A 20,826-nucleotide genomic window follows, 5' to 3' on the forward strand; every position below is an offset into this window, starting at 1 on the left:
GCTTATTTTGTGATTGCTCAAGTCCAAACGGTCAAACTGGCCTAATATAATGAAAGCCTACAAATCAGTTGTGTCACCTGGCACACTGAATGACATCCCTAGTGTCACTGAAAATTGCTGAAATTCCAGATACAGTGCTAAAATGAACTTTGGTGATGCAGCAGTTAAAATAAGCTCCCAGCACACCTGTGATGATATGAAACTGTCAAATATGCAGACAGCAAGTTTAGACAGCTTAAAATTGCAAGAACCAGTCTAGCATGCAGAAAACTGGCATTCCATTCCATGTATACTATGCATCACTTGCTGGCAATGCAAGAAAACTGGCTTTGAGCCATTAGTGAGATGATTATGTCAGCTGTTCATCACCCTAACCTCCACCCTCAGTTCACGAAAGGATACATAAATTAGACTACAGGGACAAAACTACTAAGAGATTAAGAAAACTAAGTAGTCAAAATTACTAGTGCAAATATTATAAATGATTTGAGAGGCATGCAGAGCTATATTCATAGAACTGTAAAGCATAAATCATGAAAGATATAACTGTTTTTGTCTGTCATTCCAATACCAAACTCTAACAATGCTCTTTTTACTTTTATATCACCCCCTCCCATCAACGCCAGAACCACCAGACAAAAACAGTTACTCTCCCCAAACAGATCCTCCACCCACTAAGCCACCACACCAGAAACCCACCACCAATATCACCTTATGCACAGATACTCCTGTGCCAAGCATCACTTTGTGGAGATACAATCAATGTATATAAGCTCTCATGTATTTGCATTTATTGTGTTTTTTTTTAATTATTATGCTCTTATTTTTTTGTGCTGCACTGAATCCAGAGTAACAATCATTTTGTTCTCCTTTACACTTGTACACTGGAAATGGCATTAAAAATCTTGAACCCTGATTCTTAAACTACAATACCTCCCACTTTCATATGCTCAATCCCTTATGAGCTTTCCAATTCCTCGATTTCTACAATCACTTTAAGCCAGTTGAAAAATTTGTTTCTTCTTTCTTTTCTTTACTTGGCCATTGAGTAATATATTGTCCAACTACCTTCCTAAACCTTTACATCAGATACCATTGATTATCCTATGCACCCATATCATCACCTTCAAGTACTTTCCCTTCCCATCTGCCCATCTCCTCTCTGGTTCCCCTCCTTCCCTTTCCTCCATGGTCCAACTATTTTTGGTTTGCTTGATTGCATTGATTTTTTTTTACTGTTTCAGAACTGTTGATTGACTTGTCTGGCATGTAGTACAGAAATCACCTCCAATTAATTTTTTTTTTAATTTCAGATGTTATGAACTCTTTATATTTCTGACATTGCTTGCTGAAACACTTTTTAAAAAGAATTCAGTTCCTGAACATTTCCTGCACCACACTCTTGCAACAACAGAATGATTTTTTTCCTAGCCATGTGAATTCACCTTGCCATTATTTTTTCAAACAGCTGATCACCTAATCAGTGTGAGTAACCACAGCCACCATAACACCACCAGATGTTGAAACATACATCACTGGTGTATAATTGCAACATTTTTATCCCCCAATCTCAGTTCAATACTACATACAGTTAATTTTAAAAAAGTGATAGAGTGAATGTATATACCTGAAGTCCTGGTAATCATTAGATTATCAGTAATTTTGCCCCAATCACAAACTAGGCACATTCAGTTTGGTAGCAAAGTGGCTGTGTTACTAGATTAGCAATGCAAAGATCTTAACTTATAATTTGGAGATTTTAATTCCCATCACTCTTTTCCAGCAGGAGAATTTAAATATTATTGTCAACAATTGTTGCACAAGTTGAAAGAGTGGTTAAGATGGCTTATGGAGTGTTGCCTTCACTGGTCAATGGATTGAGTTCAAGAGCCACAAGGTTATACTGTAGCTCTAGAAAACCCTTGTTCGATCACATACACAGTATTGTGTTCAATTCTGGTCGCTTCATTACAGATGGATGTAGAAGCTTGAGAGAGAGTGCAGAGGAGATTTACCATGATGCTGCCAAATTAGAGAGCTTATCTTATGAGGTATTTAATAGAGTGGAGAGTCAGCATCTTTTTCCTATGGTGGCTATGGCTAATATGAGAGGGCATAATTTTAAGGTGATTGGAGGAATGATTAGAGGAAGATGGCAGCAGTAGGATTTGTTTAAAAATCATAATCCATAAAATGCACTGCCGGGGTGCTGGTCGAGGCAGATACATTAGTCTTGTATAGAAACATGGACGAAAGAAAAATGGAGGTTTATGAGGGAGAGACAGATTGATCTTGGAATAGATTAAAAGGTCAGCACAACATTGTGGATCAAAGGGCTGTAATGTTCTATGTTCTAATAACAACTGGAAACTATGAGACTGCTGCAAAATCTCATTACATCCTTCAGGTGAAACAAATTGTCCATCCTTACATGACAATATATGCTTTACAATGTAAACATTCTTAAATGCTTTCTAAAATGGTCTAGAAAGCCTGCCAGTTCAAGGCTATTTAATACTGCCCTAAAAGCAAACATCTTTAACAAATAAAGTTAATCTACGCTGTAATTAATTTGGCTAAAATACCTCAATGCACAACAACAATCCACAGTTGTAAATCTATCACTTATAATTAATACCTCTTTTTCCATAATACCAAGATGTTTCTTAATGAGTTTCTCCATCTCTGCAGCAAAACTGTTGCGCTGTGTTTCGAGCTCCTTATCAAGTCGCAGTCGATGTTCATCCATCTCTGCTTTTAGTTTGTTTTCCAGTGCCATTAGTTGCTTCTGATGCTGACGTCGCATGCGCTTGTAACCAGACATCTGTTCTCGAAGCTCAGAATCTTGTTCGTGCTCTTGAATTTGCCTTGTGACCTGTTCAACAGAATTACAAAGTAAGATTTCAACTTACGACCTGTGAACCACTATGAAATCATTGATCACACTAAAATTCTACAGACTAATAGGAAATGTTCCATGGCAGTAACCAGTATTTATTTTACACAAGTTTAAGATACAGTTTTTAAGCCATAGATTTAGGTCGTAGAATTTGAGAAGTGGAAACAAGGATGCGACATTCAGACCCTCATGACCACTCTTTTAGTCAATAAGATCACAACTGTCTTTGTCCAAGCACCACTGTCCTACACTGAACCCATACCTTTAGATTCCTGTAATATGCAAAAAACAATCCAATTGACTTCCATAAGTTACCCGCATAGTGAATTCTGAAAGTTTGATAAATATCAACTGTACAACCAGTCCGCCAAGACCCTTAAGAATTTTCTATGTTTCAATGAACCTGTTTCAAAGAAGACCTCTCTGTCTTTGTCAGCTAAATCAGATATTTCACAAATCAATTTGGTTAACCTATGCAGCACTCTAAAGCAAATGTATTCATGCATGGGTAGGGCCTGACCTGCACACACCATTCTAGATAGCCTCACCCAGGTTCTGTATAAGTAAGCAAAATTTCTGTACACTTCTGTTCAAATCTTTTGCATTAAAGGAAATCACATCAATTGACTTCGTAATTGAGTGCTGAACTTTCAATAATTAATATATAAGGGTGCTCAGGCACCTCTGAAAACCAACAGCGTTTTTTATCTGCAACCTTTTAAAAATCCAATTTTCTAGCTTTTCTACCAAAGTGGATGAGCTTACATTTTTCCACATTATATTCTATCTGCCATAACCTTGACCATTCACCTAGCACAACTGCATCCTGCAAAGCCACTCTGCATCTTCTTCCCAGTCCACACTGCCACCCAGCTTAACATCTTTAAATATGGATATACTGCGCTGAATCTCCTCATACAAAGAAGTAGATCACGAAGAGCTGCAGCCAAGCACTTGCCACGAACATCTAACTTGAAAGTGACCCATTTATTCCTGCTATTTTCTGTACATTAATTAACCAATCTTTTCCCCAAGCCTCAAGATCATGCGTTCTAAATTTAAAGATTTAGGGAGGAGATTGCTGAGCCTCTGGCAATGATCTTTGCATCATCAATGGGGATGAGAGAGGTTCCGGAGGATTGGAGAGTTGTGGATGTTGTTCCATTATTCAAGAAAGGGAGAAAAGATAGCCCAGGAAATTACAGGCCTGTGAGTCTTACCTCAAGTGGTTGGTAAGCTGATGGAGAAGATCCTGAGAGGCAGGATTTATGAACATTTGAAGAGGCATAATATGATTAGGAATAGTCAGTATGGCTTTGTGAAAGGTAGGTCATGCCTTACCAGCCTGACAGAACTTTTTGAGAATGTGACTAAACACATTGATGAAGATAGAGCAGAAGATGTAGTGTATATGGATTTCAGCAAAGCATTTCACCCCATGCAAGGCTTATTGAAAAAATAAGCAGGAATGGGATCCAAGGGGAAATTGCTTTGTGGATCCAGAACAGGCTTGCCCACAGAAGGCAAAGAGTGGTTGTAGACAGGTCATATTCTGCATGGCAGTTGGAGATCAGTGGTGTGCCTTGGGGCTCTGTTCTGGGACCCCTACTCTTCGTGATTTTTATAAATGACCTGGATGAGTAAGTGAAGGGATGGGTTAGTAAATTTGCTGATGACACAAAGGTTGGGTGTGTTGTGGATAGTATGGAGGGCTGTCAAAGGTTACAGCGGGACATTGATAGGATGCAAAACTGGGCCCAGAAGCGGCAGATGGAGTTCAACCCAGATAAGTGTGAGGTTGTTCATTTTGGTAGGTCAAATATGATGACAGAATATAGTATTAATGGTAAGACTCTTGGCAGTGTGGAGGATCACAGGGATCTTGGGATCCCAGTCCATAGGACGCTCAAAGCTGCTAGGCAGGTTGACTCTGTGGTTAAGAAGGCATATGGTGCATTGGTCTTCATCAATGGTGGGATTGAGTTTAGAAGTAATGTTGCAGCTATATAGCTATTATAGGATCCTAGTCAGACCCCACGGAGTACTGTGCTCAATTCTGGTCGCCTCGTTACAGGAAGGATGTGGAAACCATAGAAAGGATGCAGAGGAGATTTACAAGGATGTTGCCTGGATTGGGGAACATGCCTTATGAGAATAGGTTGAGTGAATTTAGCCTTTTTTCCTTGGAACGACGGAGGATGAGAGGAGACCAGATAGCGGTGTATAAGATGATGAGAGGCATTGATGGTGTGGATAGTCAGAGGCTTTTTACCAGGGCTGAAATGGCTAGCACGAGAGGGCACAGTTTTAAGGTGCTTGGAAGTAGGTACAGAGGACAGAAAAATAGAGGGCTATGGGCAACCCTAAGTAATTTCTCAGGTAATGACATGTTTGGCACAACTTTGTGGGCTGAAGGGCCTGTATTGTACTGTAGGTTTCCAATATTTCTATTCCATGTGTGGTACCTGAATAAAGGCCTTATGAAATCCAAATGTACATTAACTGGCTCACACTTGTCTACTCTACCAATTGCAACCTTAAAAATTCTCTACAGATATGTCTGTTAACCCTTTCATAATCCATAATTTTCTTTAATCCTACTTTCCACATGCCATTAGCACTGTGCTAGACACCAGGCTATAGTTCCTAATTTATTTTACTTTACTTTATTAAATAATGGGGTTACATATTTGGAAGATGACCTCAAGATGAAGATCAGCAGATCTAGGGAATTAACGGACAATAATTTTTCCAATGTTATTTTCTTTAAATTAGTGTTCAATTATTTGATCTCATTTAACTTTACAGATTTGAACATGGTTCAGATAGCAATACATGTTTCTGTTTTTTGCTAGAATCCTACTTGTATCTAATCAGAACTTCCTTCTTTATCCTATTTTATTTCAGTTGCTGTTGTTTATAATGCAAAATGTCTTTCCTTTGAACTCTAAGTTTCTTTACAGGCCTGAGGAGATGCTTTTAAACCTGGAACTAAGCAGGCAATAATTTTCAGGACTTACATTCATGGATGCAGAGAATAGCATCTATTCCTCTTATTAACACTACATCCCTATTAACACTACATCACTCTTCATTTCCATAAATTGAATGGCCCTGTCTAACGTTATGCTTTGCTTAGTTTTGCCATCCAACTGAAAGTGCCTGTTCCTATCCAGTCATTTTTTCAGTATATAAAAGACACAAAAGTTGAGGTTCCTGTTGTGCTATTTTCTAAATCCCTAAAGCTGCCTCGCTTATAATCATGCTCTTCTGTACCACTTAACTAAGTAATTATACTATCCAAAATCTAAGCTATCTGACGGCCACCTGTAAGTTAAGGGTCCAGCAAACTAACTGCTCCTTGATGCTATATAATAATTGAACCTCAGGCTCCAGCTCACCAACCTTGAACAGAAGGTTCTTCAACTGTACACACTTACTGGGGATGCGATACTATAGATTCCAATGAATTTCATCACCTGCCACATACTCCAGCTGCAACACATTACCTACCGCGCCTAAGCGCCTGAAACATTGCCCCATCTCGAAATCCACATTCTGTAGACACCACACTCACAGAATGCTTAACTTTTAGTTGGCACTACAATTTTATATTTCTAAGTTTGAGTTTCTGTCCACTTGGCTTCAATTAATCAGTTCCATTTGGTAACCCAGTTAACTCATTTAACACCATAATTTCAAACTTTAAAACACAATTTAAGACTGTAGGAAATCAACTGTAAATCAATGCACAACTAATCCCTTTTTTAAATGAATATAAACTCAATCCCTTACTTTTCTTAGTCCATATTCTTGGACACTAGGCAAAAAATGGACACATAATTTGCCAAAAGTTCCCAGTTTAATCATTGAAATTTATATCTTTGTGTTAAATTACCTCTACTGCATTCTATTGAAAATTAATTTGGTGCGCAATTTAAAATTCTTCATTAGTAAAATAATTTCAAAGAATTACGAGACAAGTAATTACACAGCAAACAGGATGTAATGGTTATCCACTGACTTTTTAAACTTGTTTTCTTAAAATGGGGAAGGAGACTTCAGGATTAATCTTTTTGACATTTCTATTTGGATTGTACAATCTATTACCCAATTTACAGAGATGCATCGATACTGATCAATAAGCTGCAGTGATAAATGTTATTCCTCTAACATCTAACAAATTTTAATCATTTTTCTCCAGATTATTTTTAAAGGAAAGTTAGGTCTTTTTGAAAACAAAATATTTTGGTAAGATTAATTTACAAAAAAGACAAATCGTAGGATGGGGTAAGCTAAAGTGCATATTGGATAACCGTTTTTATGTGTATTTTGCTTTGAAATTAACTAAAATTAATGAATTTTGTAAAATGATTCAGGGAATTAGTCACTGAGAGTCATATATAGTAATACAGTGCATCTTTCTTTCTGCAGTACTACACAAAGCTTCAGAAACATTGTTTTCAAACCAGTTAAGTAATTTCAAATGTTCATTGTGAACCGTGCAAAGTGGTCAGATATAGAAAGTAACCTTCACAAATCAGTGATTCAGAATAATTTCTATAAGAAAATGTGAGATATAAAGGTCACATAATTTGAGCAAGGACGACAAGCAGCTTTTTCCTTTTGTTCTAAAAAGTGAGTTGCATTTTGAAGCTAAAGTCTGTTTTATTGTAAATTTAGAAAACCAGGAGATGAAGAAAAAAGAAATCGGGTAAAATCATTCCAGAACCCATTTTCCGTTCTTGGTAACTGCTCCACAGCAAATAACTGCTGTGGAGGGATATGGAATGACTTAACTGCATGCACTGCTGTGTGCAAATTTGCCTGCATGTGACTGTGTACATGTACATAGCAGAAATTGGAGCACTAAGTATTTCCAAATGATCTAGGTATAATTCCTTATCACATCACCTAATAAACAAAGAAAAAAGCCAAGAGATAATAAAGACAAGTCAGAATTGTTAAGGAAGTGAACAGCGAGAAACAGCACCATCATGTTAACAGCAATACACACAATAGTTATACTCACCCCAAATTTACTATATGCACCAGAACTAAGTGGAACACAGGATCACAATAATAAACACATACACACAATGCATGATTTCCCTGACTCTGAATGAGACAAATCCACTTGAAAGCCCTGCTAATATTGCACCTTTCCCATAAAATCTGCGGTACCTGAAGGTTATATGTTCTTTGAGAACTTGTATACAGTATCATCCATGAATGTTCAATCAATACTTCATCAAAACCTAGTATTATCAAAACGATGTGTCAAATTCCTTTCATACTGGTCAACAGGTGGTGCTGTGGAGTGGGGTTTTAGAATCTTTCCATTTTGCCTCCATTAAATCAGCCATGGCATTTACTATAGATCTGCCCAGTAAGGGATTTCCAAAACAAGCTTAATAATAGAAGAATTCCTTCTAGGCTTCACCCTCTGCTTTATATCACCAAGCTATTCCAATTTTGTGCATTATTACTTTGGCAAATAACAGAAAGAAAATTATTTAATGCTTCCTGAAAGTACATGCAGAGAAGAGGAATGAATACCAAACCCATCACAATGCACCCCCTTCTTCCCCAAATTACCCGGTTAGTCAAAATTCAGTTATATTAGTACTACCATGTTTTTCCACAGGATAAACTTTATATACCATGGCTAGCCTTTAACTAAAAATACTCACCAAGGAAGCTGTACGAATTGTGGCAAAATGTTCACGATTCCGGTAATGTGATTTATGCCGTGAAACTGGGGGTGGTGACTGCGGTTCTGAGCACCTTGGTCTGTGCTCAACCTCTTCACCATAGTGATCGTGATCCTGCAAGTCAAATGTGAAAAATAAGGAGCAAGCATACAAAAGTTGGTTTCAAACTAGGTGCTTTTTCAAAAAGATCTTCAAACTCATCTCCTAATGCCAAGCAGTAAAAAAATCAGCTGATCTATATATAGAAGTGCCCATTAAAAAGGATCTGCAAATGAGAGATACATAATGGACTGATCAGCCAGATATGCAATATTGAAAGATTAAAGTATTAATACAATTTTTCCTGAAAGATAGGAGTTTGAGATTACTTTCAAAAGGATTACTTTGGTGGAGAAAATAGATAATTACAAAATACCTATCACTTGCAGCAACAAAGGCTGACATGATATGTCAAGATGAGTCTTGGCAAACTCTTAGCCTAATTTCTGCTACATTAAGAGAAAGAAAACCCAACTGCTCAGCAATTTTAGCCATGCCAGAGACCTGAACCAATCACAAGGATCAATAAAAGTCAATATCCTCACTGGACCTAGGTGGTCATTCTGCTGAGGCTCTGCCTATTCTCTTCTTGTATTCCTTAGCTTTAAATAAACTAAAAAACATGCTTTCTAATTTACCAAAAGGAAATATTAAAAGTCTAGTTGTCATAGATTCTCATTTGACTACTATTAGATAATTCAAAGTTAACTCACTGTGTAATCAGTGATCTAAATATCTACTCATTTTGAAGGATATCAGCACTAATATGGCTTGGCTTACTAATCTTCATGGAAATATTTTTTATCAAGCTGGAGGTGAATTGAAAAAAAAAGATGCGAAGATGAACCAACAGATCTAACGGTGGAAATGACAAGCCTAACTAGTTTTCCAAGCAGCCACAAGATGGAGCACCATCAGTGAAATGAAGAAAGATTAATGAATAGAAGTCCCAGTACACATACATGGTGCCTCAAAACCAAGTACCAAGACACCATTGATATGAAGCCTATCCATTCCTGCCTGAGTGAAGAAGCTACACTGTGCAATCGGCAATCTTTATATATTGAGCATTAGGATAGATAAGTCACCAAGGATGGACAGAATATGAGCCTGATGGGAGTTTTTGAAGGTGATAAAACAAATTGGAGTTAGAGCAGTAGGTGCAGCGTGTATGAATTTTAGTAAGGCATTTGACAAGGTTCACCATGGCAGGCTCGTCCAGAAAGTCATGAGGCATGAGATCCATGCATAGATTCAAATCTTGTTTACCACAGATGGAGCATACTCTGCCTGGGGGTTAGTGACTAATGCTATTCCATAAGAATCTGTTCTACAACCACTACCCTGAGATTTTTATAAATGATTTGGATGAGGAAGTGGTAGGAAGGTTGAGTAAGTTTGCAAATGACATGAAAATTGAGGAAGTTGGGAAAATAGTGTGAAAATGGGATATAGATATGAAAATGCAGAGATGGGGAGAAGTGTGGTAGATGCATTCAGTCTGGAAAAGTGTGAAGTAGCACATTTTGGATGATTGGAAAGTACAAAGTTAATGACAGTATTGTCAACAGTGCAAAGGACAGCGGGATCTTGGGGTCTGGATCCACAGATCACTCCAAGTTGCCAATAGGATGGTAAAGAAGGTGCATGACACGTTGGCCTTCATTAGTCAGGGGACTGAGTTCAAAAGCAGCAAGATTATGTTGCAGCTCTATAAAACCTATTACAGGAAAGTTGCTGGTACAGTATTAAACTTACCAAGATGCTGCCTGATAAATAAAGCATGTCTTATGAGGGAAGGAGGAGCAGGCTAGGGCTTTTCTCTTTAGAATGAAGGAGGATGAGAGGTGATTTTAAAGAAGCATTTAAAGATTAAAGATTATGAGGGGCGTTTATTGAAGACAGCCAGCACCTTTCTCCCAGGGTGGTAATATTCAATACCGCAGGGTATCAGTTTACAGTGGGCGGAGTAAAGTTTAGGGGAGATGTCAGAGGTAGTTTTTTTTTTAAAAAGAGATGTGTAATACACACAATATGTTGGAGGAACTCAGCAAGGCCAGACAGCATCTATGGAAAAGAGTACGCAGTCACATTTTGAGTTGAGACCTTTCATCAGGTCTCAGCATAGATGTTGCCTGGCCTGCTGAGTTCTTCCAGCATTTTTGTGTGTGTTACTTGGATTTCAAGCATCCGTAGGTTTTCTCTTGTTTGTGACAGAGTGGTAGGTGCACTGAACGCATTGCCGGGGGTGGTGGTAGAGACTGCTACAAAAGGGACATTTAAGAGACACTTAGATGGGCACGGAATGTAAGAAAATAGAGGGTTATGCACAGTGTAGGAGGGAAGGGTTAGATTGATTATGGAGAAGGTTTATATAGGACAGCACTACAGTGTGGACCAAAGGGCCTGCACTGTGTTGTATTGCTCCACATTCTGTTCTAAAAGCAGCTTACATGGGGATAACCCCAAGAAAATAAAAGAACCAACAAAAGACCAAAGTTAAAGACAGTGAGAATGAAAAGATCAAGGCATAATGAGGGAATTCTGGAAAAGGCAGAGGAGGAATAAAACCTATAATCATCAAATCATCAAGAAGCGGGAGATGGTGGGAATGGCTGCAGAAGTCTGCAGAAATAAGGTGGAAGATGATGATGGAGCAATTCATTTATTGAACAAACCACTAATAAAACCTCCTCTAGATACATTTCTTCAGCCATTGTGCTCCAATGGATGATTGCAAGAATTCTGAATTAGCACACATCAGAAAGTACTGATAGTCAATAGATACAAAGCAGATTTAAGCTATGTGGTGTATAATAGTGGGTATAAAATAACTTGTGCCATTCCTCACATTAAAATAAGGGTAAATCAGAGCAACACAAAAGACTGATCCTGGTTCTGAGAAAAGATAGTTTGCAATGAGAGAATGGACAATAAGAAGAAATAGCTTTTTAAATTATTTTGCAAAAAAATGTCACAGAGATATGGTTTGCAAGTTCAAATGCAACGAGTGCCAACTGCAAGAAAAGCAACAACTGATGGTCCAATCAAAATAGGTTCACACAACATGCTGCTACCAAAAACAATGAAGGATTCAGAGAGGAATAAATGGAGTTAAAGGGAGACTGGTTTCATTAGCAGACAACTGGAGGAACAGGGAGCACAGATATATATTTAATTATATAATTATAATTGAGAGTGAGCAACTGGCAGGGTCACATGAAAAGAGATTACTCAACCTTAAGTTCCAAATAAATTTGGTATCAAAGAACAGTACATATATGTCACCATATACAACCGTGAGGTTCATTTGCTTGAGGGCAATCAGTGGAACTACAAGAAACACAATAGAATTCATGAAAGACTGCACCCAAAGCACGGACAAACAACAAATGTGCAAGAGACAACAATCTGTGCAAATACAAAAAGAAACAAATAAATAAACATATAAGCAACAAATATCAAAAACATGAGATGAAGAGTCCTTGAAAGTAAGTCTAGAGGCCCTGGGAACAGTGCAGTGATGTGGTGAGTGAAGTTATCTGCTCTGGTTCAAGAGCCTAATGGTTGAGGGATGATAACTGTTTCTGAACCTGGTGGTGTGGGTATTGAAGCTTCTGTACCTTCTTTCTGATGGCAGCAGTGAGAAAAAAGCATCATCTGAATGGTGAGGGTCCTCGATGATGGATGCTGCTTTCCTGCTACAGCACTCTGTGTAAATGTGCTTAATGGTGGGGAAGGCTTTAAATGTGATGAACTTCTTATAGGTTTTCCTGTACAGGGACATTGGTGTTTTTGTACAAGGGCACTGGTGTTTCCATACCAAGCCATATTGCAATCAATCAATATACTCTTCACCACATATCTATAAAAGTTTGTTAAATATTTAGCCAATATGCTGAATCCCCTAATTTCTAAGAAAGTACAGGTGCTGCTGTAATGGCACTTACGTAAGAGCCCAGGACAGACCCTCTGAAGTAAGAACATAGAGGAATTTAAAGTTGCTGACCCTCTCCACCTCTGATCCCCTAATGAGGACAGGTTCATGGATCTCTGGCTTCCAGAAACAACCTCTTCCTGAAGTCAATAATCACCTTCTTGGTATTGCTGACTAAGTGAGAGGTTGCTGTTATGGCACCACTCAACCAAATTTTCAATCTCCATGCTGCTTTGTCACCAACTTTGATTGGGCCAACAGTGGCGTTGTCAACTGTGCTTAGCTTCATAATCATAAGTATAAAGTGACTAGAGCAGGGGCTAAGCACACAGCCTTGTGCTGAGGGAGACTGCGGAGGAGATGTTTTTGCCAATCTGAACTGATTTTTGGTCTGCAAGTGAGGAAATAGGGGATCTAATTGCACAAGGAGGTATTGAGGACTCTGCATCAACTCTACTGGGAACTAACAGTTTCAATGGGCCAAATAGTTTCCTCCTGCTCTACAAAAATTTTTAAATTTAAGAGGAATGTATGCAAACTAAATTTGGATTTAGTTTCTGGATTCAAAAGGTTAAAGGGCAAGTTGAGAGGAACCTTCAAGATATTAGTCTAGATTGATACAACAGATAAAAGAACAATATGTCTACTGAATAGGTGGTCTAAAACAAAAATTAGAACCAGGTCATTCAGGAGTAATAGTATTAAATACTTTCACAAGAGAACAAAAGAACTTTTAAGTCTTTTCCACAAATGGTAATACTTGGTCAAATTTGGTTGTTAAATGCAAAAATGACAGAAAATTGTTTTTTTTTATATAACAATAGGCTTTAAGGCATTGAGCAGAAAAGGCAAGCAAGCTGTGATTTCATTAAATAACAGAAATGGCTTGAGGGGCTAGACTTTGGAAAACATTAGAGCAGTTAGCTGAAAATTACAAAGGCAAAATAAAAAAATCACTAAAAAAGAAAAAGGAAATCAAAAGCAAAAAACTTCAGAAAGTATAGGACAAAGTATAAAAACAATCAAATCATGCTGAGTTAGAAGACAAATGGCAGAATGGATAGCATGTTGGCAGCAAGATAGAAAGCAGAATACAGGGTGAAGGGTAGCAATCAGTGTGACAGGAAATGAAAGTGCTTCCAAAATAATCAATGCTGCTAACAATTTATACCAACAGGTTCGTTTGGCACAGACTCCGCAAGCAGGTCAGTGAATGGGCCAGAACGTGCATGCACTGCCAAACAGCCAAGGTGCTGCGGCACACCAAAGCCCTGCCGCAGCAGTTCCACCCCACCCACCGGCATTTTGACCACATTCATGTGGGTATCGTGGGCCCCCTGCCAGTGTTGCGAGGAGCGTGGCACCTCCTGACTAGCGTGGACCGGTTCACAAGATAGCCAGAGGCGGTCCCGCTCACCGACACCACCTCCGAATCTTGCGCCCGGGCACTGATTGCCACCTGGGTATCTCGCTTTGGTGTACCGGCCCACATTATCTCCGACAGAGGCGCCCAGTTCACCTCCAGCCTGTGGTCAGCTATGGTCAGCCTTTTGGGGACACAGCTGCACCACACAACTGCCTACCACCCACAGTCGAATGGACTAGTGGAGCGTTTCCACCGTCACCTGAAGTCGGCTCTCACAGCCCGCCTCACAGGGACTAACTGGGTGGACGAGCACCCCTGGGTCCTGCTCGAAATCCGCACGGCGCCCTAAGGGGATCTGCGCACCTTGTCAGCCGAGTTGGTGTACGGCGCACCCCTGGTCGTCCCAGGGGAGTTCATACCAGCCTCAAGGGGGCATGAGGAAGAACCTGCAGCAGTCCTGGGCAGTCTACGTGAGAGGCTTGGTAACCTGGCCCCCATACCCACTTCACAGCATGGGGAGAACCCAACCTGCATACCCAAAGACCTGCAAAACTGTAAGTTTGTTTATGTACGACAGGGAGGACATCGGGCACCGCTACAGTGGCCTTATGAGGGGCCGTTTACAGTGATCATAAACAACGGGTCCACATTCCTGCTGGACATTGGGGGGGAAAGAGGTTTTCACGGTGGACCGACTCAAACCGGCCCATGTGGACTTGGCGCAGCTGGTCGAGATTCAGGCACCGCGGCGCAGAGGCAGACCTCCCAAACAGAGTCCGACCCAGACTGTAGACATTGGGGGGGGTATCACTGGTTTTGGGGGGGGGGGGGGGTTATGTGGCGACTCACTTCCCAGCGCACTCGAACGGGCTCAAAAAGTGGCACACACCGGCATTGAGGCAGGTCCCAAAGAGGGTGCCAAGCCTGCTTCACCAGCAAAGGGAAAAGCCCACGCGCGGGACGGGACTGTGAATACGCGCCCCCTACAGCACTCCCACCTGGGGAGGGCGGGATCAGGAAGGCTTTAAAGCGAGGCCGTGAAGTTTGAATAAATCTTTTTTGTAACTGCAGTTCACCGACTCCGTGTCGTTATTGCAGTGCTGCATGTAGCACACTGCTACAATGTCATCAAATTCTCTAGCAAATTTTTATGGTGCAATTTCTACAGAGGGATTAGAGAACATGTCTTCTGAGGAAAGACAGAGTGAGCTAGAGCTGTTCTCTTTGGTGCAAAGGAGCTTGAGAGGTGACTTGATGATAGTGTATAGGATGATACAAGGCACTGGCAAGAGTAAACAGCCAGCACCATTTTCCAGTGCAGAAATAGTTAATACATAAGGCAATAATTTTAAGATGATTAAAGTATAGGGGGGGGAGGGATGCCAGAGGTAGGTTGTATCAAACAGAGTGTGGAACAGGCTGTCAAGGATAGTGGTGGAGGCAGACACAAAGGACATTTAAGAGACTCTGAGTTACATAGAAAATTAAAGGGCTACATGGGAGAGGAGCATTAGATTGATCTTGGAAAGGTTAAAATGTTGGCACATCCTGGGCTGAAGAGCCTGTACAGTGCTGTACTGCGCCATGTTCTATGTACAGTGGAAAGCATACTGACGAGTTGCATCACTGCCTGATATGCAGATTCCATATCAGGAAATTCACCTGGACCATCTATGTAAATACCATGGCTACAAGAACTCTTCAGAGCCTAGGTACGATGCAGTAAGTGACTCACCTTCTGGCATCACAAACCATTTCCACCATAAAAGGATCACAATGGAATAAGTTTCATTTGCTTGAATTAATGTAGCTCTAAAAGCAGAGTGACATCACAGCTCCACTGACCTGGAATTAATCCTGACCCTGGGTGTTTTATCTGAGTGGAGTCTGCATGATCTTCTTGCAACCGAGTTGGTTTCTCTGGTTTCCTCACTCATGCCATAGATGTGCAGGTTAGTACATTAATTGACTATTATAAATTACCCTAAAGTAGAAGTGTGACGGGAGAATATTTTATAAGGGAGGAGTTAATGGGGATGTAAGAGGAAAAACTGAGTCAGTGTAGATGGATGCTTGATAATTATGCAAAGTCTAGAGGGCCAAAGGGCTATTTCGGGCTGTACACCCGTAACTCTCACATAGCTGTCTGCTTAGCTTATACCATAACAATAATCCATATCTTCCAGCACCAGTGCAGATTGGGTATAATGTATACTAGCTACAAATGCAATGCATATTATCTACAGAATTATTTGCTTAGGCTGTTCTATTAACAACTCCTAAAACCGTGACCTCTACCACCAAAAAGGACAGGACGGTAGATGCAGCTCACCACCAACTTGTTAAAGGCAATTAGGGAGGGGTAACAAATGTTGTCTTTGTCACAACCCCAAAGAAAAGTAAAAGCACCTGGTTTTCTTCTGCTCGATAAATTAAACCAATGCCTGTCTAGTCCATCAAATATTTAAATAGTATTTTAAAGAATCACTCTAGGCCATTTTCTTAATATTCTTTATTAGAAAAGAGACCCGTTCCAATACCCAACCTCTCAGGTCTAATTTTCCTGACGGGTCCACACTCAGAGTTTGGCTTCACTTGAACAAAAGTTAGTTTTAGTGAAATGCAGCATAAAGTTATGCAAATTATAGTTACAGATTAGAATACATCCTTTGCCCAAGACCAGGGTAAGCTGGTAATGTGAGCTTGTGGGAGAATGCAATGTCAGCAAAAGGTATAAACAGAAGGCTGGGTGAGATCAAACAAACTGCAAAAGCTTGGGCAAGATACAAAGGAAAGCGCTTACTCCACTCCAATATATTTTATGCTTTTCTGAGATTGCATAATAGAACCAATGGCTCAGCAGCAAAAGGTGGTTTATAGATGATCTTTTCCTTTACACAATGATAGCGAGTCTTCTTTAGATAGACTGAACTTACTTTTATAAATGTTTTTAATATACTAAACACTTGTAAAAGTATACAAACTGACATTTCAAGAAAATCAAGAATTCTGTACTTCCACTGAACCCAAGACAAATCCCATATTATAAAAATATATGAAAAGGTACTGGGAAACTTACTGGCTTTAGGTGGATAACAGAACTGTTTGACATCACCGTGTGATCTCCCTCCTGCATCATGGCAATCTCGCTATTATCATCAGAGGCGTCTGGAAGACTGTTGACACTGCTGCTTTGGCTACTAGCACTGATAGACATGCTTGGTATAGACTGATTACTGCCCACGCTGTTAACAGTGCCCGTTCTACCAACACTGTGCTCAGGTTCCTTTCAAATATAGCACAAGAATATTAGAACAAAGCTATTTTGTCTTTATGTCTTATGATTGATTAAAAAATAATCAAATTGCATCTGTCAACATTTACTAGGAATTTCTGATGTTTATTTTTAAATAAGGTGGTTCCAAATCCACAAGGACAATTTCACAACTTCAAATTGATTTATGAAATAAGCTACATACTGATTTGCAACATTAGTAGAGTGAAAATAAATATGCTGCAGTCAAAAATTTCAAATCATTTAATGAATGAGATACCTACTTAATTTTCAAGTTGTAAAAGTTTACTCACGTGATTGACCTTAACAAAATAAAAAGTTAATTACGTTGATCCAAAGTCCTCTTACCTCCTCCTCTTCTTGAGCCTCAACTGCAGGCCCATTATGTGCTTCCTGAAAAAGGATTTTCTTCATCTTTCTATACTGTAGATTATCAAGTTCTCTGACAGCATCTTTCGTCCTCTGTATTAAATCTATTAATACTGTTTCAGGGCGCTCTCTAACAACGAAAGCATGCTGAAAATTGAATTAATGAGATAAGTTACTAGGGAATGCCTAACTAACAATTACTGCGATCTTTTCTAATCCTGTATTTACACTTAAATCAAAACATGCAAAAGAAAAAGAAACTTATCCAATGATTTCAGAATGAAAACTTGGAAAACATACATGTCCATTAACTGGAAGAATACCTCTCAATAAAGATCTATTATATTTTCATACTAGAATCAATCTAATTTTCGGCTTCATTCTAAATTCAGCCCCCTTTCACATTAGCTTTCCTGTTTGACCAGAACACCAGTCTTTCTTTCAAACTATTGCTTGAGGGTAGGCTAAACCATACTCAGTAACCTCAGACCTCTGTAAGAATTTCATTTATGAATGAGGTGTTTACTATCTACTCTAAATAGCTTTTTCACAGCTAGTTTAAAAAAAGTATGATTTTACTTTCTTTTATTAAAGTAACTGAACTCATTGTTTAACCTCATATCAATAAAAAGCTTGGAATGGAAAATATCAACTCCAATTACATTCTGAACAAGGGAATTTGTAAATATGTTAATTCACAAGAAGGAAGACTACAGAGCCTAGGATATACTTCTGGAGTATTTGTTTAATTCATAACAGGGCTACTTTCTGCTTCAAGTATTGAAATTGCATGAAGCAACAGGATATATACATTTGACACTCCAGCACAGACAGCCAACAAAGATGAACCTCTCTGCAGTATATACTTTCTGTTTTGTTTCATGGCCCAGTAATGGAGTCGATGATTGCATCAATAAACAAGAAAATTCAAATAATGGGGCCTACAATAGATACTCAAGTTATCTTCAGATTACATGTTAATGATAAAACCCTTGTCCAGCAAAGTCAGAAAGGGGTGATGTAGGAAGTACCTGTCCAAATTGAGTGCTATGTTACTTTAAGTTTTTCATTCTACTTGTGCATTCGTGTACTTGTGTATATGGCAATAAGCTTGCCTTGATTTCCACAAGAGTGGAGACAGTCCGGTTTATCACAAACATGCACAATCTATGTTGACTTCCAACAAGATATCTGTTGAGGCTGATTCTAGTGAGATGTCCAGATTTAATAAATTAATTTATTAAAATTATAACAAATAAAACATAGCAGCTTGAGTCAATTCTGATTAATAACCTGAATAGAATGAAGTGCAAGGAGCTAATGTTTTGAAGGACCGTAATAAAATTCAGCCTAGATGAGGAATTGAAAGCTAGAATAATTGTTAATAATCCATAAAAATTTAAAATGAGAAATTAATATCCATAATGAATCTAGTTCAGACAAGCTTCACTCAGTTTTCACCATCAAAGAGGACATTTAGTTCCCCCAACACAAAACTACCTCTCTAACAAGAGCACCGGGAATATGTACAATAAAGCATTATAGAATAATTTTTCAATTAAATCATGATGATGACAGAAATTTAAAAACTGCTGCAAGTGTTGAAGATGCAAAATCTGCAAATGCAGCTAATGGAACATAGAGAAAAAATATATATATAGAGTTGATAGAAAGTGAAACCATTTGGTAATCACAATTAAATGATCTAGTGATATTTTGTGGCCTTAATTGAGGTGCAATAGTGTCTAACCTGAAACATACCACAAACCATAGAACAGCGCAGCACAGGAACAGGCTCTGTAACCCACAATGTTGTGCCAATCCAATTAAATCAGTCATGCAATGGACAACCTAGCTAATCTAACCTAACTAATCCTGTCTGCCTCCATATCCTTCCATTTTCATCACATTCATGTGCCCATCTAAATGTCTCTTAAAAGTTTCTAACGCATCTGCCTCTACCAGCACTCCAGCTAGTGCATTCCTGACACCCACCACTCTCTGGCAAAAACCTTGCCTCACAGCTCCTTTGAAATTACCCTCTCTCACCTTAAATATGCATACCCTCTGACATTAGACATTTCAACTCTGAGTAAAAGATACTGTCTCTCAGAATCATATAAACCCCCATCAGACCTCCCCTCAGCCTCCACCACTCCACAGAAAACAACCCAAGTTAGTCCAGCCTCTGATGCCCTATAATCCAGGCAGCATCCTGGTAAATGCCTTCCACAAAACCTCCAAAGCCTTGACATCCTTTCTATAATAGGGTGACCAGAACTATATGCAATACTCTAGATATGTCCTAACTAGAGTTTAATAAAGCTGCAACATGATTTCCTGATTTTTGAATTCAATGCCTCAATGAATAAAACATATGCCTTCTTAACCACCCTATAAATCTCTGCATCCTGAAAAGTACCTGAAAGGCACTTCTTAATTTCTAAAAATATCTGGTGAATCCAACAATATCAAGGATCTCCCAAAAAATACAATATTAATCCAGCTCTTTACATTACCCTAGATTTAGGAAGGGGATTGCATTATACTGAAAGAACTATATTAATCACTATTACAAGGGTTCCAACTAACTCAATATCTGCCTTCCCCATTACAATTTTCCCACACCTAGTAGAATTCTACACAACCTTTATTATACTGAATGTTTACTCTCCAAATCAGCCATTTCATTTCAAATATTGGAGGAGCACAGCTGAGCTTGATCACACTCTTCAGGTAAACACAGCCTTAGGTAAATTTAGAATGGACATACATAGGATGCTGCAAGTCTAGTTCTTGTGGAACATGTTCAAGACAGTTTTGCTCAGGGTGCTTCTCACATTGTGTTCTAGAGAAAACAGCGCTACAAATTGCAAGACCAATGTGACACAAGCCATAAACAGATCATAAACATTATAACAAATACAAGCTATGCTGCTAAGGTTTAATAAATTGCCCTGAAATATCTCCAGAGGGAACTAGATAATAAAGCTGATTTTACTGTTACACTGTCTTAGCACAGATAGATGCTAGGATAAGGTATCATACTGCAGGGGAATAAGACACCAGGATATGGTAGGACTGCAGAGAAATAATGGGATCTGTTCACATAACCTATGCACAAAAATTATATACAAATGCGAAAATGTAATAATTATTCTATGCCACTTGATAAAAACATGATGAATCAAATATCATTTGTGTATA

At 39.0% G+C, this 20,826-nt stretch overlaps 1 protein-coding gene across 4 annotated transcripts in view; it reads right to left on the reverse strand.

The window, feature by feature from the left end:
* Positions 1–20,826, reverse strand: part of taok1a (TAO kinase 1a) — a 161,801-nt gene that overhangs the window by 23,642 nt on the left and 117,333 nt on the right. For all 4 annotated transcript variants that reach the window (XM_059973340.1, XM_059973344.1, XM_059973341.1 and 1 more), the window contains 4 exons: positions 17,599–17,766; positions 17,035–17,241; positions 8,593–8,727; positions 2,639–2,875 (listed from right to left, as the gene is read on the reverse strand). In XM_059973340.1, coding sequence (XP_059829323.1) covers positions 2,639–2,875; positions 8,593–8,727; positions 17,035–17,241; positions 17,599–17,766 — 747 coding nt within the window. The remainder of the gene's footprint in view (positions 1–2,638; positions 2,876–8,592; positions 8,728–17,034; positions 17,242–17,598; positions 17,767–20,826) is intronic.

This window comes from Hypanus sabinus, chromosome 6 (genome assembly GCF_030144855.1).
Source record: "Hypanus sabinus isolate sHypSab1 chromosome 6, sHypSab1.hap1, whole genome shotgun sequence".
Lineage (NCBI taxonomy): Eukaryota > Metazoa > Chordata > Chondrichthyes > Myliobatiformes > Dasyatidae > Hypanus > Hypanus sabinus.